At 33.5% G+C, this 24,531-nt stretch overlaps 1 protein-coding gene across 4 annotated transcripts; it reads left to right on the plus strand.

Moving 5' to 3' along the window:
• Positions 1-7,896: 7,896 nt before the first annotated feature.
• LOC111367434 (sodium/hydrogen exchanger 2-like) lies at positions 7,897-13,643 on the plus strand. Of its 4 annotated transcripts, none has more exons than XM_022988309.1 (16): positions 7,903-8,201; positions 8,292-8,365; positions 8,547-8,841; positions 8,959-9,077; positions 9,357-9,454; positions 10,265-10,321; positions 10,403-10,449; positions 10,525-10,719; positions 10,831-10,877; positions 11,166-11,232; positions 11,329-11,429; positions 11,541-11,642; positions 11,851-11,986; positions 12,074-12,136; positions 12,424-12,507; positions 12,909-13,643. In XM_022988309.1, the coding sequence occupies exons 3-16, from the start codon at positions 8,668-8,670 to the stop codon at positions 13,296-13,298; spliced, it is 1,680 nt and encodes a 559-aa protein (XP_022844077.1). In that variant the 5' UTR covers positions 7,903-8,201; positions 8,292-8,365; positions 8,547-8,667; the 3' UTR covers positions 13,299-13,643. The 4 variants fall into 4 exon arrangements, 3 of the variants coding, with proteins under 3 accessions (XP_022844077.1, XP_022844088.1, XP_022844070.1); XM_022988320.1 differs by having other exon boundaries at positions 8,298-8,365; XR_002697822.1 differs by having other exon boundaries at positions 7,897-8,365; positions 12,270-12,507; positions 12,909-12,944.
• Positions 13,644-24,531: the final 10,888 nt, after the last annotated feature.

Here is a 24,531-nt window from a genome sequence, read left to right on the forward strand (position 1 = left end):
CTATTACCTTTATTTTGTCGAACATATTGTGATCTCAATCAAATCTTAGTTTTCTGGTCGTCTATTCCAATTAAGGAAATAAAGGACTGTATTTTCCCCGCTTGTAATCTCTGATCTCGTTCTGCACATACTAACAATATCTTTATCGACATATAGATTCTTGAGAAAGTTTCGAGAATCATTATAGAATATTAATTATTTTAATACTATATATCGAAAATTTTTGAAGATGGGAGAACCTTTTTTTGAGAGACCAACCCATCAACAAGACATCGTATTGAAGATGCAGCATGTGATTTCTTGAGCAATCCATGTGCGAGCTTCCATCATGCCTTCTGGTTGGATCCTCTAATTTTCTCTCAATATGAAATATGAAATATAAAAAATAAAACTAATTAATTTAATCGAAACTTATAAACAAGAGATTGTCATAAAAATAATCTAATTCATCTAAACTAACGTGTTAAAATATATTTAAATTTTAATCTTTAGGTCTTTAAAGTTATTAGTTTCAAAACAGAAAATAATGTTGATTTTGAAAATACATAATTTATTACGAGTGATTATCGACGTTTTGGAATATTAAAAAACTTAAATTTAATCCCTAAACCAAATTATATTGAAAGAATTTACAACACTAACCAACCGAATAAAATCCAGATTAGATATGTTGTGAGCTCTAAGGTGAGATCTAGATCAATTCTGGTCGATCACAACAATGTCTTCTTAGGCAACGATCTATCATTTTTCAACTATTTGAGTCCAGAATTAGACGGGAAAAATAAAATATTGTATTTTTGTTTCAAAAGTAATATTCTTTCTCCAAAAAATCTTCAAAAATGATTAATGAGTAACGTGTCTACAATATACTCGTGTATACTAAATATTCTTCGATTTCTTGCATTTTTTCTCAATAAAAATCGATATATTTATCAATTGCAATTTTTTTTTTTTTTAAATAAAACAAATTTAAGGAATCTTTGTACTACTTTTTCAATGTCCCCCATCAACTCTGTAGATGGGAGCAAATTGGTAAGTGGAAGGGAACAATAAGCAGAGGTGGCTTATTTATGTACTTTGCATCTTAGGATTGCGATACTGAAAAGGACTGAGTATTGGCATCGCATGCTTGCTCTCAAGTGCTTGTAATCCATTTACCCTACATAGGGCACAATCTTGTTTCATCAAAACACTTTCCACTATAGATGGTACTATAGTCATTTTCTAACTCTATCGTCGAATTGTTTCGTTCAATTATAACTTCTTTGTTGATTATCCTTACAATTTTATAAACATATAACACGTATTAGCTTTCGAGTATATTAGTTATCTGATTGATTGAATAGAAATATAATTTAGTATGAATGATTGTCACTTAAATTCATAGGTATATATTTTATTCACTTCAAAGTAGATCATCTGAGCGAAGAGAAATATCTGCAAGGATACAACGTGTTGGACTTGAATACGTTGACCCCTTGGGAGTTGACCTCCTTGCTTCTCTCGTGTACACGCTGAGCCCCTTTTCTCCTCGGTCCATAGGTTAAGTGTTAATTTATAAGTTGAATTCATATTTATTATTCTATTTAAGTATTAAAATCATAAATCATGAAAATCGATTCGGATGTAAGTATAAAACGGTTGACTTTTGAAATTATATTTGCTTACATAATTAACGATAATTTGAAATTCAGGAAGAAAAAAAAAATTGAACTTACCAAAAACCTAATCAATTGATGAAAATTTGCTTTCTCAAAAAATCATACCAACAACAATGGCGTGAGAATTTGGAATTGCCTTCCATTACTTTATGCATGCCAAACACTTGAAATAACCCAAGAATCATGGAACCATCTACTTCAAATGTGGGCCATTGGATGCACGTAATATCATCATGTGGACCATTGGATCATAATTAGACTTTGAAATTGTTTAATTTACCACAAAGCAAACAAGAAATTATGGCTTTGTTTGCCACAATCCAAAAAGAAAAGAGGGGGCGGGGGTGGGCATTTCATAGAGAGTCCATACCTACAAACATTCGTACCAAAGGGGCATTAAAACATGTTCAGAAAAATTACGGTTATCGTTCTTATCTTTTACCTCCTTTTGCACTTTTGTTTTCAACTAATATCCGAATTCGAGGCAACACAATTAAGCAAGCCACTTCATCAGATTCTTCGATCTCTCTATATACTGTTATCTTCTCCTTGAATCTCAACCATGAACTCCAGACATAGGGTGGAGATAAAAGTCAAAATTGAAGTACTTTGTTAAGAGGACGTATATTTTATCAACTCGGTAACAAGGATTGGAAGGATTAGGTGATTTTTGAGACCCCAACATTCCTTTTTTTACCATCATAGGTCTCTAATGATGGAACCGTCATTTTTGGTCCACGCTTGGCTCTTCGAATTAAATAAATAAATAAATAAAAGAAGGTGAAAAAAATAGAAATTATGGCTTTGTTTGCCACAAATAGTGGGGATTTTGTATATTGTCCATACCAACAAACAATCATACAAAGTGGGCACTATAATATGTTGAGTTTCCTTGGTGCATATGATATTAGACATACTATACTCAACATTTTTTGCACCATGAGTGGCAAGCCAATTTGTTATTGTTTTGATTACATTGCACTTTTGGTCCCATCAATGATATTTTTATATTTATAAAAACCAAAAAAAGAAAAAAAAATCTATATTCAATAATCAAAGTTCACAAAATTAATATTTCGAAAGAACAAATCTAGTTAATAGTCAAAGTTGTGAAATTAATATTTTGGTAGATATCATGAATTGTGCTAATAATCTTGAGTTTTGTATTGTACAAGGAAGTCATCTTCGTATCAAAGCTAAGAAGTTTTATAGGAGTAATCTTTTTTCTTAAATCTCATTGTACTTTTAGGTTGGACGTTGTCCTCGTCGCAAGAATATTTTGTATGAGAAAAGATCGAATTACGTATATTTCTCTTCATCTTGGAAGAAATAAGATTGAAAAGAATATATATGTAGAGTGAAGGTTGTAGCACCAACCGATAATAATAACAAGCATAATAAAAATATTTTGTTTCAAACTTTATTTTTTTTGTAGATGGAAGTCGACTAAGGTTTTCATCTTCTAATTTTCTTTATATGTTATTTATAATTAAACTAAAGAGGGACATTCTTCTAGATTTTGCACATGACACTCTGAATCTCAAGATCGATCACGATTTTCCAGATACCTACTTGTAAAATTTCATCCTCATCAAGGACGATCCTGAAGTCGTGTATAAAAATCTAATATATATTAAAGATTGTTGTTTAACTTTGCTATGCAACAGTGAGCTGCGGGGTTTGAGTCACCTATTGATCTTTTGAATTTCTTTGTAACGGAGGTGGTGATGGTTGGTGGGCTGCAGGGGTGGGGCCGTGCGGGTGGTTGAGTCAGGGAAGTGATTGGCGAAGAAGACATTTTATTATTATTATTTTTTTTCTGTTTGAAATTTGTTTTTAAATTTGTTTTCCTCTTTTATTCTTCATTTATTATATTATTTTTATAAAATTATCATAAGGGTTAAGTAGACTGACATTTTTATCTTTCTAATTTCTATCATGTGCACACCGCATGCTTGCTTAACAGAAAAAATGATGGAATTACAGGGGAAGGGCCATTTTCATAACGAAAGAGGGTGAAACTTCCAAAATTGAAAGAATATGGATGGTTATTGCAAAGGTGACAAACGATAGGAACATTTTATACCCGAGAAAAAGACAATAAGCCCAACGTGAATTTGATAATAAAAATAAAAAAATAAAAATAAATTAAAAAAAAAAAGAAGAAGAAGAAGAAGAAGCTACCTAAGTCGCAAATTTTCCCAACTCTCACAAATCTTCTCAATCCCTAGTTGGACTGTGATAATAATCCAAAACGAACTAACGAATGTAAGTTGCCAATTTTAACATATTATTATTTATGAAGGACGAGCATTCTATTACATTGATTATGCACTTTCTTATTAGGGAGATTCCTGAGGGACAAAGCCCTATGGGTAGGGAGATTCCTGAGGGACAAGGCCCTATGGGGCGCCCCATAGGGCCCTGGACGTTTAGGGCTATGTCCGTTTGGTTTAACCCTTCTCATTAAATATAAGTGCACTATTTCACATTTTGCTTATAAGATACTTAAAATCACATTATCGACCTTGTTCCTCGATATTTGTGGCCATTACAATGAACCCAACTTGATTGTTCCATGTACTACGTCCGTACACCACATCCAAATATGGAACCCTATACGAGTGGGAATATGTGACCCTAGCTCCCATGGGATGAAGCCACCATAGCCTCTATGAATAAGTACTTTTACATGCACTTATAAAAAATAATAATTTTTTGAAAAATGTATGGTTAAAAAAGAATGAAGCTTTTTTGGATTTATATGTAATATTATTTTATTGAAAAATGTGTAGTTGGTAAGAAAATTAAAATATATATATATATAATTTAATGGGAATAATGGGACCAAATGGAGGCTTAATGAGTTAAAGGGAAAAAAAAATTCATAAATCAGGTATGAAGTATCACTAAATCAATTTTCAGTTCTTAAATTTAAAAATGCAAAAATTGGGTATTCATTTATTAATTAAATATAAAAAGATCATAATTATACAATTAATTATCACAGGTATATAATTATAGGTCACATATTATCAAATTATTTGTCACAAATTATTTCGAGGTCGTAAATCAAAAAATTTATAGGCTATAGTTTATTTTCATTGGTCATAGATAAAAAAAAATGTCATAATTTATCTATCGATCACATATTTTCAAAATTGTTGATCACAAATTATCGAATTTTAATATCACAGTTAAATAGTTAGTCACGGGTAAACAAAATAGTGGATTATCACCACAACTACTGTCGCCACGACCACTCTCACCCCGTTATCATCGCCACCACCACAACAGCACCACCACCACCATAACAAAATTGCTACCACTAAATCCAATCTACTACCAACAAAAATCACGACAATCACATCTATCAAATCTCCAACCACCACTATAACATTCCATTACCACCACCGCTATTAGACTACCACTACCAGTAACAACCCAACAACCAAAACAATCACCAGCAAGAATAGAGAACCTCCATCTCAATCTCTACCGCACTACAACCACAACCCCAAATCCATCAAGAATGAAAAACAGATCAAAGATCTTGGGAGTAGATGCCACTAGATCGCTGCAATAATGTAGCACCCTCACAGCATCATAGCCCCTCATACCGCAAACAATCCAGCACATCTGCACTCGAGGCACCAATTCAACAAACCACCACTCCATTAGAATGGATCGAGGCGACGCTCAAACCATTGTACAAAATAAAGCTCCAGTAGATCGAATCAAGGCGGCCTTGTAATCAAACCATCGAACAAAGCAAAACTCCAGCAGATCGACTCTACATCGGCGAGCACGCATTCGTAGCTGTAAGTGTTGTGCCACGCTGGTGCCGGTGACGACGATAAGAGAGAGGAGAGGTCGGGGAGAGAATGGAAATGGATAGATTTTCTAGTACTATTATTAATATAAATAAATAAATTAATATGTGATATTTGAATAAATAAACTTGATACATGATTTATGACTTGTAATTTTTAAATGCATGCTATGGTGTATTTTCCTATGAGTTAATGTGGTAACAATTGGCATTTTCTGCTGCCTAAGCATTAAATGCAGGACAAAACAAATTAACGCGGTCCTTCTGGACTATTTCGAGCTTATCCAGTTATCATGTGGGAATTCGAAATGCGAATCTGCTTATACATGTGTGTAACATTTATTCCATTTTATCGCGGTGGCATGTTCGACCACGATAAGTAGTGACCAATAAAATTTAATATCAGGGTCTATTTTGATAATTTAGAGGTTTTAGGTGATTAAAACATAGATTTTTTATATAGAAATCACAACTAATACACTCAATATCTCTTGTGATATATTTGATCAAAGATAAGATTTTATCAACTTTAACTTTGAAAAACTTCCCTCGATGAAGATGACGGTGATAGAAACAATCAATAATACTCAGCCCCTGCTTGACAACCATTTTTTGAAGAAAATGAATTTTTGAATAGTGATTTTTTGCAGAACGTGTGATTAAGAAGTAAAAGAAAGTTTTGAAATTATGTGAAAAATATTTTATTGTTAGAATCTGTAGTTGAAAATGAATGAGAGAAAAAATGAATTTTGTAAATTTTAATGTACATTTATCAAGGTTCTTATTTAATTATCATAATCATATCTGATTCAAGTTTAATAAATATATCTTATGTTTCTAATGGAATCAGAAATTAAAATAATGATGATACTAGAACAATTTTAAAAAATTTAGGAGACAAATTAAACAAAGGAAATGAATATTCATCAAGTTGTCCAATATCAAAAAATTACAAGTTGAACCAGATTAAACCAAATTTCTCAATTTTAACAAGTTAATATTCTCCATTATTTTCAAAATATATTTTTTTCTCATTTATTTTTAACGAAATATTTTTCAATAAAATAATATTATATACAAATAAAAAAAAATTCTTAGCTTTTTACCGTACATTCTTTATCAATTTACCATTCCAAAATGCTATCTATTAAAAAAAAAAAATGGAACTCAAACAAACTCTAAATAAAGTATGGCTAAAAGTCACATTTGAGGCCATGGCCAAGGGCCAGGCCTAACTCGAATTCTTCATTGCATAACGTACAATTTGAGCTTTCATATGTAATTAAAGTCGAGTTGCATCTTTATGCAACTATCTCACCATACTTTATTAATAACTTTTGCGATATTTTGTTTGAATCGATGATGTAAAATGAACACATATAAGTACCCTGAGCATACATACTTGAAAAACGTATATTGTACATGCTCGTCTAATACATATCTGTACTTTTATTTATTGTAACCCTCAAAAAATTGAGAACTATAGAAATAAATTTTAACAGTAATCAAACATAATCATTTTTTTCAAGTGTATGAATACGTACTGTTAATAACAAACATGGCCCAATGGTAACACCTTTATAAAACATAGTACTAAAAATGGAATCCTAAGATTTAAGATGTAAATTTAATTACTAAATCAAAGATTCCAAAACCCGACACAATCATAGATATAAGTTTCCCCCTCTCCACCCACTACAAAAGACCAACGGTCAGTATCAAAACATCATATCATGAACGGTTACTATCACTCCAAGTGTACTTTTATACGTATTTTTCTCTCTCTCTCTGTACAAACGTAAATATAGAGAGAGACACACTAACACATGTTTGCCTAATTTTCAAAAGTAAGTCGACTTACTTGCAAATAATTTTTGCTTTTTAAATGACGATGTGGAATGTATCATTAAATGATAGATAAAAACTGTGGATATTAAAGATTATATGAATAAAAATTAGGTCTTGACCACCAAATAAGCATTTATAAACTTCATCAGACATGTATCATATAAATTTTGTCAAAATCGGACTAGACTGACTAAAAAATAGAGAAACAATATGGAAACTTGATCGATTATATGTAAAAATTCGAAGTGTTATGATCCATTTAAAATTTTAAAATAAGTCAATATTGTATCTGTATATTTGATGAATCAAATTCACCTTAACAAAAATTTTCAATTGTATTGAACCATTCTCGACTCTTTGACTTTTGACCATTTGCTTTTACGTTAGCATTTAAAAAGATTTGGAGAAAAATGAATAACTTATTTATAATTTATAAAAATCAAATTTTAAAACTTACTTATAAATAAACTTATAACCTTGACTAATATAAAAGAGTAATTTCTCTCAAAATTGCTTATGAGCAAGTTCTTGATGCTTAGCCAAACATGCAATATATATAAGCTGTGGCGGTGTCTATGACTATATATTACCCTTTCATATTATCATCCCTGTCGATTTCCCTCCCTTCCTTCCTCTCTCTCCTTGCTGTTTCCCAAGTCAAGAATTTTCGTTTGCCTTTGTGAAAAACTCAAATTTCAAGGATTTTAAGAACTGATTCCGAAAGTACTTATTTTCTTCTAGGATCCTCATTCCAATCGTTTGAGAAGCAAATTTTGAATCTGGAACGTAAATTTACAAAAGAAAAAGTTTGTATCTGTGATTTGATTGAATTCTGAAGTAATTATCTGCATTTTCGAGTTGTAAGTGACTTTGATTTGTTTAAATTTGGACCATTTTGGCGGCTAGAATTACTTCGCGGTGAGAAAATTCAGTTTTCGTTTGCATTTCAGCTTCAGATTTGGATCTTGTTTAAGTTATCAGTTCGTCAGATCTCAATTTTCAAGCATTTGTCCAATTTTCTCTGGTGAGTTCTCAGTTTCTGTGTTTATGCATGGATATGTAGTTTTTGCTAGTATATCTGGCGTTGGTATGAATGATTTGATTTTTGGTTATTGATTAAATCTTAATTACCATATATTAAAATTGTTTAAGCTTTAATTGATTTCGTTTATTAATGGGAGTAATACTTACTGTTCCAATTGCAGAGTTGATTGGCTGTGAGATTTGACCTCAGGTTTATATGTGAAGTCAAGAGATTAAAATTCTGCATACGAAGTGACTTTCAAGTTTCAATATTAACTGGTGAATTTGAGCTTCTGAAGAAAAATGGTGTTTGTTTTCGGAACTTTATTAGAAAAGATGAGCAATCTATCGACATCTGATCATTCATCAGTTGTCTCCATTAACTTATTTGTGGCACTCCTGTGCGCGTGTATTGTGATCGGTCATCTGTTGGAGGAGAATCGTTGGATGAATGAATCCATTACCGCGCTTGTAATTGTAAGTGTATATACTCATTTATGTGGACTTCTCTGTAGTGTATGTGTTTGGGTTTTTGGACATGTGTTTTACTCTTCATATGCGTGTTTTAATCCATATTGATCATTTAAATGACAGGGTATATGCACGGGAGTTGTGATTCTATTAATCACTGGAGGAAAAAACTCTCATCTTTTGGTGTTTAGTGAGGATCTTTTCTTCATTTATCTGCTTCCGCCAATCATTTTTAATGCTGGGTATGTAAAGCATTTTAAGCATTCTATTCCTTGATTTGGAGAATTGTGTTTCTTGTATTATTAATTTTATTAAGGCTTTCTTTATCTGAGATCTTTGAATTGAAAGTGCTGTCAGGTTTTGTATTAGTAAAACAATAATGAGGAACCTGTATATGAGACTGCCAAATTTTTTTATTTTTAACAAATTTTGACTTGTAAGTATTAGCCAAGTTAGTAAACTGCAATTATTTATGCAATGATGCTGCTAAGTTACATGGTTTGCTTTGCTCTAATAATCAGGTTCCAGGTTAAAAAGAAACAATTCTTTCGCAATTTTATGACCATAACACTGTTCGGAGCAATTGGAACTCTGATATCCTTCATCATCATATCATTGGGTAAATCCTATTTTCTTCTGTTATTACTATTTATATCCAAGTAGCAAAGTGCTGCATTCTCCTAATATGCATTGCTACAGCCACACTGTTAATTGTTTTGATGTTTGTGGTGAGATACAAACAGCATGAGGAATGTCTGTCGGCATGCGCGCGTATATTTTTGTACAAACTGACGCATAAATCCTATGATAAAAGATGACAATGTTCTTGCATTTCCTCTTTATTTTTATTTATTTATTTATTTATTATTATTATTATTATTTTTTTTTTTTTTTTTAATTTTTACCATGAAAAGTGGAGTTTATGTTGGTAGAAGTCTGGATTGTATACTTGTAAGTTCTTACATGCTATCTCGAGTTTGTTCTGCACCCTTCTCCTTTTTAAAAATGACAGTTAAAGTGAAATTCTTTAATAAAACATCACAGAAAAGAGACATTCTCTCTTGGATATTTATGCTTAATTGTAGCAGTTGTTGTCAGACTCCAGTCCTTTGTGTAGCTCCGTATTTGTAATTGTATCTTATTATCATATTTCTATATCCTAATTTAGCATTTTTCCTTTTTTTTTTTTTTGCTGGAAGAGAAGAACATGCATGAGAGCGTGAGCAACTTCAACCAATATGATTTATATCAACACTTGTGTCCTGCTTTCTCTGCTTAAGTGCTGCTTGTTTTTAAGGATAGACTGGAAACATTTGAGGGGAAAGAAATGAAAAGGAGAAGAAGAATTTATTATGTAGAACTTTTTAAACTGTCAGTATTCCATTTGTTTCGATGTTTAGAGTATAAATGATGATCTGTTTTGTACCAGGGGCCATTACCTTTTTCCAGAAAATGAATCTTGGTCTTGCAATAGGAGATTATCTTGGTAACACTCGTCCTCTCGCTGTAAACCTTTTTAATTGTAGCTAATAATTTCCTGTAACTCACTATACTCTCTTTTCTCCAGCAATTGGAGCAATATTCGCTGCAACAGATTCTGTTTGCACCTTGCAGGTATATTTTGTTACATTATTCTGTTGATTTTAGAATCAGAAATGATAGCCTTATGCATCAACTCTGATGGTGCAGGTGCTTAATCAGGATGAGACTCCCTTACTATACAGTCTAGTGTTTGGCGAAGGTGTTGTAAATGATGCGACGTCTGTGGTGCTTTTCAACGCAGTCCAGAACTTTGACCTTTCACATATCAGTACCAGTGTAGCTCTGCAGCTAGTTGGGAATTTTTTATATCTATTTATTACAAGCACTGCGTTGGGAGTTGTTGTAAGTCTCCTTCTTTCCTCACCCGTCTTATGGCTCATGTGTCCATTTGTGCTTTCGAATTCTTTTGAATCACAGTATTGGTAAGTTGTAACATTTGGTCTTCTACTGCAGGCTGGACTGCTTAGTGCATATGTCATAAAGAAGCTGTATTTTGGAAGGTCGGTGTTTAATCTCCACAATAGTGATTTTTTAAAACATTTATGTTTGCACAAGAGTTCTTAAAACTTCATAGGGCACATCAGATTCCAACCAAGAAATAGAATTCTTTTGTGCCACATGTGCTCTTGTCCACACCATACCACATGATGAAAATTTTGAAAGCTTGCCTGTGGTTCTTTGTTAATCTTTTGATGCTTGGTTTTTGATTAATCATTCGTTAAGATGAACGCCAACGGGTGATTTCTTTACTTTAAAATTCTTTACAACTAATTTCTGATCAATTTCAGGCATTCCACTGATCGTGAGGTTGCTATTATGATGCTGATGGCTTACCTTTCATACATGCTCGCCGAAGTAAATTTTTTAAACATTGCATTTTTTAGGTGTTATATTTGAAGCTCCACACTTTTGAATTTAGGTGTTAACTCTCTAACTTGATATATCGTGCAGTTATGTGATTTAAGCGCTATTCTTACCGTGTTCTTCTGTGGGATTGTGATGTCGCACTATACCTGGCATAATGTTACTGAGAGTTCAAGAGTCACCACCAAGTACGGGGCTCTCTTATAATACTAGACCATTTGAGACATGTTTGGTTCTTTTATGTTTCTCTCTTCCGCAAGATAGTTTTGTACTAATGTATATCATCAACTCTTCCACAGGCACACCTTTGCAACATTGTCATTTGTTGCCGAGATATTCATATTTCTTTATGTTGGTATGGATGCCCTTGACATTGAGAAATGGAGATTTATAAGTGACAGGTATGATTGCTACGTAATTGAAAATAGTCGCCATGACATCTTTTCTGGACTGAGAACATGTTAGGCTAAGCTTTAAAGTTAAATTTTTTTCCTCATGTTTTTAGCAACTTTTGAAGTCCCAAAAAGCACTTTTCTAATAGCAATGGGGATTTTATACACTGTTGGGTGGATATATTTTTTAATTCTTTTTTTCCTTTCCAATTGTCAGCCCCAAAACGTCGGTATCCGTGACCTCTATTCTCCTGGGATTGATTTTGGTTGGAAGAGCAGCCTTTGTTTTTCCTTTATCATTCTTGTCCAACTTGACCAAGAATTCATATGAAAAAATTGGCTTTAAGCAGCAAGTATGAGCTCAAATATTTACATTTCAACCATACAAGATTCTTCATTTACTTGTCCCTCCTAATAATTTTACCAATTTTTATCTTCAGGTCACAGTGTGGTGGGCTGGTCTTATGAGAGGCGCTGTTTCCATGGCCCTTGCTTATAACCAGGTAAATTATCTTTATATCTGTTTCAGGGTGGTTATTCTCTACACCGCAGGAAAACTCATTCTGCCCCGGGGCGGGGGGATATAAATGCTTAAGTTGAGCACGTATTTCTGTGATGTTCTCTTTTATGCATCAGGGAAAGAAAATATACTGTGCACAAAATGAACATATACTGCTGTGTAGTGCTTTTCTATTGCCGCTTTGGTGCCGACTAAAGGAAAGGGTGGTGATTATGTATTCTATAATGCAGGAATAATCCAATCGAGTCGTTAATTTTTTATTTTATGCAGTTTACTAGATCAGGACATACTCAGCGACATGGGAACGCCATCATGATTACTAGTACAATATCAGTTGTTCTTTTCAGTACAGTGGTAAGACATCTTAAGCTTTTGCAGGAATGTGTAGGGTAGTACGTGGAAGAAAATAAATATAAAAACGACAAACTAAGTCTTGTTTCTTATAAATTTGGATCAGCTACATGAATCTTTTTCCTCGATACTTAGATCATGTAAGCAACTCTTTGGGCCCAACACGCTTTGTGCTTTTGTGAAACTGACCAGTTTTGGGCAATTTTTAGTTTAAGAACCTACTTTTCTATTGTTGTACTTACCAAAACAATAAAAAGGAAGTACTTTTTCTATTTGAGGTAAGCCAACCATGTTTTTATTGGAAAATTTCCAAAAACAGAGTAATTTTAGTAATTTCAGAAGCGATCCCTCAAATTAATGTTTAATTTTAAATCATTTGCTATTATTCTTTTGACGACTTGTAGGTGTTTGGCTTGATTACTAAACCTTTGGTGAGGCTCTTGCTTCCCTCAGCTAAGCAATTCGACAGAATGATCTCTTCAGAGCCAGTTACTCCAAAATCCTTCATTGTACCACTTCTTGGCAATGAACACGATCCTGAAGTTGATCTGGACGAACAAAATGTTGTGAACGTTCAGGATTCAGAAGCTAATCAAGGTGATAGAAATGTGATCCGTCCAAGCAGTTTTCGGATGCTCTTGAGGAAACCTACCCACACTGTCCACTACTATTGGAGAAAATTTGATGATGGCTTCATGCGTCCTGTTTTTGGTGGACGGGGTTTTGTACCATATGTTCCAGGCTCTCCAATCGAACAAAGTGTGCATCAATGGCAAGGAGAGGCCAAACACTAAGCATATAATCGCTGGTGGCTCATTCAATCGGGTTTTGGCTTTCATTTGTTAATATTATCGAGTGTTTTTTCTGTGTGGATGATGGCGGTGTCTAAATTAGCATAGTTTGCACAAATTTATTCATTGCAGTGGTATTGGTACGTTTTTGTTTCCCTTCTGGGTAGTTGTTGACCCAATAGTTTGTTTTTTGGGAAATGCGAGCTTTTCCCTCCCCGACGAGGTTTTGGAACACCAAATCGGTGTATATTTTTGTAAGCATAAATCATTGTGTATGACTTTCCATAAATTGTTGTCACCTTCACATTTTTGAGCTAAAATCATAATACAAATACACTTTTCTGCGTCTATGTGGATTATGATGTTCTATGCTGAGTTTTCTTTTGACATTTTTGGGTATTCGAGGAACTCTATGGATAATATCCATTGCGCTGAACAAGAAGTATAAGCTTAGAAGTCATAATCCGAGAAATTTGTAAAAAATTTGAAGCTCACATTTTCTATTATTGAAGATATTATGATCCTTTTACATTCATTATTGAAAAATATTGTTGAGAGCTATAAATATTCGTAGTACAAAAGAAGGCACACAGCCACTATCCCTCCACGAACAAAATGTTGTGAACGTTCAGGATTCAGAAGCTAATCAAAGTGATAGAAATGTGATCCGTCCAAGCAGTTTTCGGATGCTCTTGAGGAAACCTACCCACACTGTCCACTACTATTGGAGAAAATTTGATGATGGCTTCATGCGTCCTGTTTTTGGTGGACGGGGTTTTGTACCATATGTTCCAGGCTCTCCAATCGAACAAAGTGTGCATCAATGGCAAGGAGAGGCCAAACACTAAGCATATAATCGCTGGTGGCTCATTCAATCGGGTTTTGGCTTTCATTTGTTAATATTATCGAGTGTTTTTTCTGTGTGGATGATGGCGGTGTCTAAATTAGCATAGTTTGCACAAATTTATTCATTGCAGTGGTATTGGTACGTTTTTGTTTCTTCTCTGGGTAGTTGTTGACCCAATAGTTTGTTTTTTGGGAAATGCGAGCTTTTCCCTCCCCGACCGAGGTTTTGGAACACCAAATCGGTGTATATTTTTGTAAGCATAAATCATTGTGTATGACTTTCCATAAATTGTTGTCACCTTCACATTTTTGAGCTAAAATCATAATACAAATACACTTTTCTGCGTCTATGTGGATTATGATGTTCTATGCTGAGTTTTCTTTTGACATTTTTGGGTATTCGAGGAACTCTATGGATAATATCCATTGCGCTGAACAACAAGTATAAGCTTAGAAGTCATAATCCGAGAAATTTGTAAAAAATTTAAAGCTCACATTTTCTATTATTTGAAGATATTATGATTCTTTTACATTCATTATTGAAAAATATTGTTGAGAGCTATAAATATTCGTAGTACAAAAGAAGGCACACAGCCACTATCCCTCCATTATTCTAGATTATCAATTGTGCTACACAAATAGGCTCAAGGACATGCTAAAAAACAGGGAACACGTGTCGACATAGGATTTGACAATTTGGGGGGAAAAAATCTTATCATGTGCTGCCAAGTCAGTCTGTCCAACTTTTGCCGGTTTTTGAACTTGTTCAATCATCATTATTCTTGGATTATAGTTCTTGAGACTTGAGCATAATTTTTTTTCACTCAGCACGTAACAAGCACCCGACAATGAGACAAATCAGGGCGACCATGCAAACGAACAGCGGGGGGGAAACCAACTTGAACTTTAATCTTACTCTTTGATCTCCCCAACATTATCTGTAAAGAGGGATAGAGCATTCGTCAACAAGCAAGATGAAACCATGATAACATTTAATTAAATCTTATAAAGGTGAACAGCCCAAGAAATATGGAGACCAGGACCAAGACCAAATGTAGATCAGTTGGCATTTTAATACTATAGCCCACCGATGCATTTAATAGGGTACTGGCCAACATGGGAAGAGGGAACATCAGCAAATTAAGCCGAGATTTTTGATAAAATCTAAGTAAACAAGGAAACAACAAATGTAGTTCACCCTCTGTATTTTCCTTGAACACCTGATAATTCCCTCGTTTACCAGAATAGGAAAATTACCCCGACCGACTTGGTGCTTGTTTGTGAGTGCTTATATCAAATACCATAGGATGTGAGAATAAAAAGTGGGTCGTAAATTGTGGATCCAACTGAATGTGTGGATAAAGAATGGGTTTGAGTAGCTTAAATTTAACAATAAAAGATGACAGAGAGAATAAAAGTCTTGTAGGGTGCCACCAACCAATTCTTGCTTTAATGTTTCCTTCTGATGAATGGTACTGCATTTTTCTTCTTTTAGCTTCATGATGGTATTTTCAGCCTGGAAAGAACATAGCAGATAACAGGGCATAAATGAACATTAATTGACTAAATGAAAAAATAGGGTCAGTCAACAGCGTAGCACTTTCTTTCCCGTCCCCTTTCGAAGAAGAGGCCTTTAAACCACAATATTTCTTCCAACACTAATATGCACTTAATTTATGAAATAGAGCTGTGAAATTAAAAAAAGATTGGAATCACGTGGAGTAAGCGAACAACCTAAGTGCGCATTTGGCACATTGGATATTTTGACATTATAATGAACAAGACTTTAGCTTCATTTTCTTCTTTAATTCTATCCAATACTATCCAATCCCTGCTATCACATTCCCAATGTGAATTTGTTTCCTAAAACAAGAACTTTTATCAAAATAAAGCAATATCTTGCACAAAATGAGAGATGGTCACACTATAGCTACTAGTGTTCATAACAATATGCCCTTGCTTGAGCCCCATTCTTCAAAAGAATTAAACTTGTGGTACATCCGGGGGTACCGAAACTTGTACCTAATGGACACGCGGCGACCCCCGGTTGGAGGAAGCGCCTGTCCCACATGCGCTTCCTCCAATGAGGGGTCGCGGGGTATCTATTAGGTACACGCTTCGGTAACCCCCGATGTACCAGTAGTATTACCGTCTTCAAAAAGCTCATTTTCAACTACATATTTTTTTAATAAAATAATTTTACATGTAAATACAAATTTTTTCACTACTTTATAATCACACATTCTCCCAAAATATCACTATTACAAAATATTTATTATTATTATTATTATTTTTTTTTTTTTTCAAAAAAATAGGACTCGAATATAGCCTATATTATCAGCAGACGCATAAGTCATTGAGAATAGAGATGACAATGCACGAAAGAAATTATAACTTAAAGAATGGAAGAAGAGAGACAGAGCCGTGCAATTGTCCAAGTAAAAGGCCACAAATTGTACATAGAATACAATATTTATAACCTAAATAATGTAAAGATCTGATGAAATTGACAAATCACATTATAGCCTCTATTTAGGGAGAGTTTATAGATGTATTTATTTATAGGATCGTGCTACACGTACATGATCATTTACACAATCGTTTACATCCCACTCACATCATCAAGGTGGGGACCACGGCTTGACATTATTAAATACACGCGGGGCCCTCGTGTTTGTGAGGGGGGGGGACATGCTTCGGTAACCCCCCTCGGTACCTATGGTTTTATCCTTATTTATAAATAAATAGAAATAAATGATGGATAAGTGTATAATACTTGTAGGTTCATTTGGAATGTGTGATTGAAAATGATGGTTGACCATTTATAAATGATTTATAAATTTTGGCATATAGAGGCATAGTGAGACAAACAAGGAATGGAATGGGATATAACAAAGCCATTCTCACATTTTCCCATAAAAGATATGGGAGGGGAAATAAAATACATGAGTTAACAACATCAGTCATTTGAATTGTATATATCATGATCACTCAATTACGCATTTGTTGGCAAGATTCTTATTTTTTTAACGAAAAATGCTTCCTTGCCATTTTTCTTAGCTATCTTCAGGGGTGGAGCCTGGAATATACGCTGCGGGGGGCTATGGTGCTCGGATTCGGCTACAGGAGTATTTTTTTTTTTTAAAAGTTGATGCAATTCAAATATAACAAAAAAAAAATTATAATATAACATTATCTAAAATTGCATCTAACAAGATTTTACATCATAAAATCCTCTATAATAAATCTACATATAAATTCATAGTAAATTTTCGTTCGATGTAAAGTTTCATACAATCAACAAGAAAACTATTATCCATTTTGTTCCAAAAAGTAACTAAACTAAGAAAATCTCATCACTAATATTCAAGACAATGAATTGAAGGACCACATGAGTGCGACCGTGCGAGCTAAAAAAATCGGGTGTGTAGATCAAGAAGTTTGAAAATAGAAACACATGAATTAATGTATAACAAAAATGTTAATTATATCATGATCAAAAAAATTTTAATTATATATACTCAATTATGAAACACTATAACAAAAAATTTAATACATGAAAGTAAACTAATATGTATGCACATATACACTAAACAAAAAGTCAAAGTGTTGGACATATAGGCTTATTTTTCTCAAAATAATAGTGCTATTGGGTTGGGATTGGCTATGCAATTGGACTGCTGTTGGATTGATGGTGGGCTAAGTGATTAAATTTCTATTTTTAATAGACTATTCGTTCCATTTTCTTGGATATGGGCTTGGGCAATACTAGGCTACAGTCCAGTAGAGCCCTCCCCCATCTCCGTCCCTGGCTATCTTATAGTTAGTGCTTTTCGTGTGAGAAGAACCTTAGGTAATTCGATCAGTACGCAACAACACTACAACAAGGTGGCAAACATAGAGCACTGAGTGAATACCAAGACAATAAAGATAAGTGAACTCTTAAACTGTAGGAGCGATAGCCCTTGAGCTTAATAGAGGTCAAACTAGTCCAGATGCATACATCTCACAATTTATTCGATCATCCACAAAACAGAACGAGGTTGTGTAAGTCAAAAGTAACCAAGTGCAGTGGATGCTCATAATTTTATGCTTCGCCGCATGGAATTTCTTTGGAAAAAAATTATATTCCACATCGAATGGGAGTTCTCATGATTATATTCGGAAGGCCAAAATCAATCCACCACAATATAAGCGTATGTAAGTCAATGCAGCCACTGTGCTACTGCATCTTTAAGCAGCTATTCTCCTAAAGGAATAAAAATAATGAACAAGTTGCCATATCTTATTAATCATGCTTAAGCAAAGAATACTCGTATAATTAAACGTCAAGAGCATAACAAAAAGATTCTTCGCATATCTATTCGCGTGAGTGATGTAATTGCATGATTTTGTTTCTTTCATTTACCTATGAACTTAAGTTCCTGTGGCTGAATCTCAACTAGCCGAGTACTCATAAATCTTGTAATCTGAAACAATAATCACAATCGACCAAGTTAACTCCACATCTCTAACTTTTAGATAGAAGTCTTCAACTGATTTATATTAATAACAACATCTGAAGAAGTCGTGAAACAATACCTCCATGTGCTCCTAGCGGCGCAAGGTATTCCTGCTACTCCGATGAACCAATGTTACCTGAAAAGTGAGGGCGGGGCTCACTCCTCCATTTTACCTCCGGCGTCAGAATCAGTATATGTTGTTAGGGAAAGAAAAGATGGAATTCAAATAGCCAAAGTTTTTTCTTTGTCCGTACCTATTTCACCTTGGGTGTATTTATATGTGACCAGGGGCAGAGATGGGGGAGGGCTCTACCGGGCTGTAGCCCAGTATTGCCCAAGCCCATATTCAAAAAACCATAAAGTACATTCTTGACCTTACAAACATATCTAGGAGAGTGAGAAAGACCAGGAGGAGGAACCGTATAAACCTCTTCGTGAAGATTTCCATTCAAGAATGCATTTTTGACATCCAACTGAGAGAGACTCCACTAACGAACAGATGCAACTACAATAAGTGTACGAACAGTCGTCATCTTGGCAACAGAAGCAAAAGTCTTCTCATAATCCAAACCATATTGCTGATTAAAACCCTTGGCAACCAATCTAGCCTTATAACACTCAACTGAACCATCAGACTTGGTTTTAATCATATAAACCCAACGAGAACAAATAGCATGTTTACCTGGAGGCAATGCAACCAAGTCCCAAGTGTCTGTCTTATGTAGAGCGAAAAGTTCATCAGCCATAGCCTGTTGCCAAGGAGGATCAAGAATAGCTTCTTAATCGGAAGATGGTTCAGATAGTTTGTGAATAGAGATTAGAAAACAACAAAATGACTCAGAATAGCAAGAATAAGCAAGGTTCATTAAAAATAGAAATTTAATCACTTAGCCCACCATCAATCCAACAATAGCCCAATTGCACAGCCAATCTCAATCCAATATCACTATTATTTTGAGAAAAATAAGTTCATATGCCCAACACTTTGACTTTTTGTTTATAGTGTATACGTGCATACATATTAATTTACGTTCATGTATTAAATTTTTTGTTATAGTGTTTCATAATTGAGTATGTATAATTAACATTTTTTTGATCATCATATAATTAACATTTTTGTTATACATTAATTCATGTGTTTCTATTTTCAAACTTATTGATCTACACACCCGATTTTTTTAGCTTGCACTGTCGCACTCGTGTGGTCCTTCAATTCATCGTCTTCAATACTAGTGATGAGATTTTCTTAGTTTAGTTACTTTTTGGAACAAAATGGATAATAGTTTTCTTGTTGATTGTATGAAACTTTACATCGAAGGAGAATTTACTATGAATTTATATGTAGATTTATTATAGATGATTTTATGATGTAAAATCTTGTTAGGTGCAATTTTAGATAATGTTATATTATAACAATTTTATTATTATTATTATTATTTTTTGTTATATTTGAATTACATCAACTTTAAAAAAAAAAAAAAATGCCCCCTGTAGCCAAATCCGAGTACCATAGCCCCCCGCATCGTATATTCCTGGCTCCGCCCCTGATAGTGACTGAAGCTGTGGGAATGTTGGGCAGTTATGGTGCCGCGTGTCCCATGTAGCCTCTTCCACTTCCCTATGTTCTGAGTGTCGGGAGCCTCCGACTATTTGACAGTTGATTGCGTCTGTGACAACCATTAAGTGATCTTCATCTGATCCACTAACGATTTTATGGCTAAGTGTTGGATCGATTGTGTAGTGGTAGATAGTCCCATGGGGGTTGATAGCCTAGTATAGTCGTAGAGTGCTCATGGGGGGTTGATGGACCGGTATTGATGTAGAGCACTCATGGGGATAGAGTATTCATGGGGATTGATGGTCGGGTATTGACGTAGAGCACTCATGAGGGTAGAGTGGTCGTGGAAGTCGATGGTCAGATACTGACGTAGAGGGCCTCATTGTGGCTAACAACCCAACGTGGATGTAGAGTGCCCATTGAGCTGCCTTCACCTTGTTGGTCACTATGGACGACTGTCAACGCTATCCAATATCAACATCCATACCAAATTCATTTTGTTACTCACTTTAGGAAGATAACATCAAAATAAAAACTCTTGTAATAAATTTGAAACCTCCACTTCGTTTCTAAATGTACAATTTCGTGAAATACATATAGCGCATGTTCAATTTTCATTCCCCGCATATCAAAGAACAATAGTCGAAACGAAACCCACTACAGGAAATTGTTTTACATACATCCTACATCACTGATTGTAACTTGCTATAAAAAGATGAAAAACTATTTCAAGCTTACGAATTTCCTCTTCTGGTTTCTGGTTTAAAAGAACCAGAGTAAAAATTCAACGGCGTACAACATATTGCTTAAAAAAATATCTTAATCAGCATTATTATGAAAGGTTGCACAAAACCGTTGCTTATATTTAATACATACATACACTAAAACTGAAAGAAACTTAATAGGACAAAGAAATCATGCAAGCCTATAAAATTGGATTTTTTTTTTTTTTTTTTTTAGAGGGAATTGAAATTCAAAAAAGGGACCTTAGGTTGCATTTGGCTGTTACCATAAAATTTGCATGAAAAGAAAATAAATTGTCAACAGTTGATTGGGTAAAAAAGTTGTCCAAATTTTAAACTTGTCAACAATGAAATTGCAAACAACTTGTCGTACTAAATCGGCTTTTGTGTTTGATAAGTTATTTTTACACACATATTAGGCACTTTTACGAACTAATTATTCATGAAATTGAGTGGATTCCTATTCATAATTGTGTAATTATGGTGTTTATAGGCCAAATCCCAAAATGGAGGAGAAAAGAGCTAAAGGAAGGAAAAAAGGATCAAAAGTGCTCAAAATCAAGACTTTGGGGACCAAAGTGTACAAGTACCGAAAATTTAGGAGCTTTTGGTTACAATTTTTAGAGGGCGTGATTGAAAGGAAAGTCAAAATTTGAGGACTTAAATGTATAAGATAAAAGTTGAAGGACGGACACGCAATTACCTAAAGCACTGGAGCTGCAAAAAAGAAGAAATGGCAAGTGGTGCCGTGGCGCAGTGCTACGGCGTCACAACGCACGCGCAACTACAGAGCCATGGCGCTCTAGGATTTGTTTCTAGTTTTTTTTTTTTTTTTTTTATAAATAAAATTGAGGTGCCGTTTTGCAAATCATTGACACAAATTTTGGCCCTTTTAAATGAAGTTCAACCTTTTTCTTTATCTTGAAAAAATTCCTAACCCTGGGGAAAAAAGAAGAAAGGGGAAAAGGAGAAGTTTCAAAGCAAAATTTTGGAGTTCAAAGGAAGACTCAAGATTTGAACCCTATTTTTCTTCAAGAATATATTTAAGGGAATGGTATCTTCTCATTAGCTCATTCATTTTGTAATGAATTTCATCACATTCTCCATGTTCTATCCTTATTTTATAATGGGCTAAGTGTTTATAGTTGAGATTTATGAAGTAGCTTGATCTAAGTTTCATTAATATTAATATATTTACTATTTAATGTTAAGGTGCCATGGTTCTTGTGCATTTTTTATTGTGTTTTCGTTTCTATCATTTGTCTATTCAATAGATGATTGGATTAGGTGGTTTGTGCAATTATTAAAAGATGGTTGTGCTTTCTCGATCAAAGTAATTAATACCCTAGGTTGTTTTAGGAGATAAAGATATATTTCTAACCCTAGATGACCCATTGAGTTATTCACTACAATTTCTTGTGGTTTTGTTAAATTTTTATCAACATATAGATATTGTGGATAAAGCGAATCAACTAGGTTATTTTACTCAAGAGAGGTAACTAATTGCTGATATCAATAAATGCACCAATAGAATCCAGGCCACGTTACCTCCGCGTGGACTCACCTACACACTAAATACCCCGTTAGAATGCAAAGGCCGTCGATTGAGAAAAAAGATCCAACAATCGTTTGCACTTCGATGATCAAATCAATTGGCGGACGAGAGAAATTGAGTGTAAGAGAGGGAGAGAGATTTGGCTAGAGTTAGAAATCATATATTGGAACTGAATGAAACTCACGTATATATTATAAATGGAAATGGGTCTCATGAGCTAATGGGCAGAACCAAATTCCAAGCTCAATATGCAATTGTTCAATTAAATACCTCAAGACAACGTTTTCTGATTTAATAGGCCCAATCAAATTAAATAGTCAGTGCCACGTTGGCCATTGTGGGACTCCCTCCATCACGTAATTTATGAATATAACACTAACTAAAATTAGAAATTCAGGTCTAACATTGTAATTTGGTAATTTACATATTTATTTATTTATTGAGACATTGATGAAATGACGGTCAGATGAAATCGCAAATCCCAACTCATCTAAAATTTAGAGCCGTTTCACTTTCATAATTGTTAATTTAATTTAAGCCTTGAAGTATTTTTCTTTATTTCTAATTTCAAAAAAATTAATTGTGTATGTCTCTATCATTAATTTGAATCAACTCTTGTGTAATTGAAAGAAATATTCTTTGAGAGATCGACTCGAACTCAAAAAATCCACTTTATTATTTGTAAGCAACCCGTGCACTTGTGGTTTGCAAATTTAGTGAGCATTGTTCAATTAACAGATTCACCTACATTGAATCCAAGGCCATGTTTGGTTTGGGAATTTTTTTTCTCATTTCTTCCTTTTTCGCTTTTACCTCTCGATTTCCTTTTTTGCTTTTTTCATTAGTGAAACCTACCCCACATGCAAAAAATTTATGTGATATGGTAAAAAAAAAAATTAATGACTTTTACTCGTTCAAAATTATTCAATACTTACAGTCGACCATCCTATCAAACAAATCAAAACATCGTTAAATGATCAAAATTTACATATAATAGCTAGCTCTTGTTTGTCATATTTATATGTCTCTTTTATTTGAATTTATTGCTAATGATTTATTTTTATCGTTATCATGACTCAATACTATAAAAGAACAAAATTCATCGGTTAGAAATTTATATTTAATTAATTTGGCCTATGCCATAAATTCAAAGTATTTACAATAATGTATTAAAGAAACGACTAAGCATATTTCTTGTGTGTTTTTTCTAAAATTTATTCCAAAAAAGAAAAGTAAAGTTTCCGAACAATAAAGTGACTTTAGATTTATTCATAGTCTTTTTCCTTTGTTGTCCTATTGGGATGACATACATTGGTGCATAAAGTTTAGAATAATTTGGAGGTGGATAGATTTTTTAAGAGAAAATATTATTAGTGAAATAACAATTGCAAATAAAATCTTATCGACTGAGAAACAAATTTGTAATCAAAATAAGATGTGAGCATCACGTTCTCTTTAAGGAGATTCAAGTTCATAAAATATATACTTTTACATTTTAATATTGAGGAGTATAGAAAAAAAGCGTTTACAAAAATCGATTGTAATTGTGATAAATTCTATAAACTTAATTGAATTAGATCAACCATGTAAAAAAATTGTCAAGCAAGAACTTTCATATTCATTGAAACTCCAAAATAATAAAAATGATCAATCTCAAACTAAAAATCATTACATTACTTTGCATTACTTGAATTAAGATAGTTTTTCATCGAAAAACAAAATCCTTTTGATTGTTTGAAATTTTATGATTATTATCATTATAAACCACGTGCTTTTACAAAAAAAAAAAAGTTTAGAAAAACAATAAAATTAATTAACTTAATTTAATAAATAAATAAATTACAACTGCCCTCCAACTAATAAAACCAAGAAATGAAGCAATCTTTATGTAGACTTCAATGTTCTTTAGACAATCAATTAGGTTGGAGTTTTCAACTATTTTAATCAAAAAAAGAGTATAAATTAATATTTTAATAACTAGGACTTGATCAATGTGCTTAACGTGTATTTGATTCTTTGTTTTGACAAAAAT

Source organism: Olea europaea, chromosome 2 (genome assembly GCF_002742605.1).
Source record: "Olea europaea var. sylvestris chromosome 2, O_europaea_v1, whole genome shotgun sequence".
Lineage (NCBI taxonomy): Eukaryota > Viridiplantae > Streptophyta > Magnoliopsida > Lamiales > Oleaceae > Olea > Olea europaea.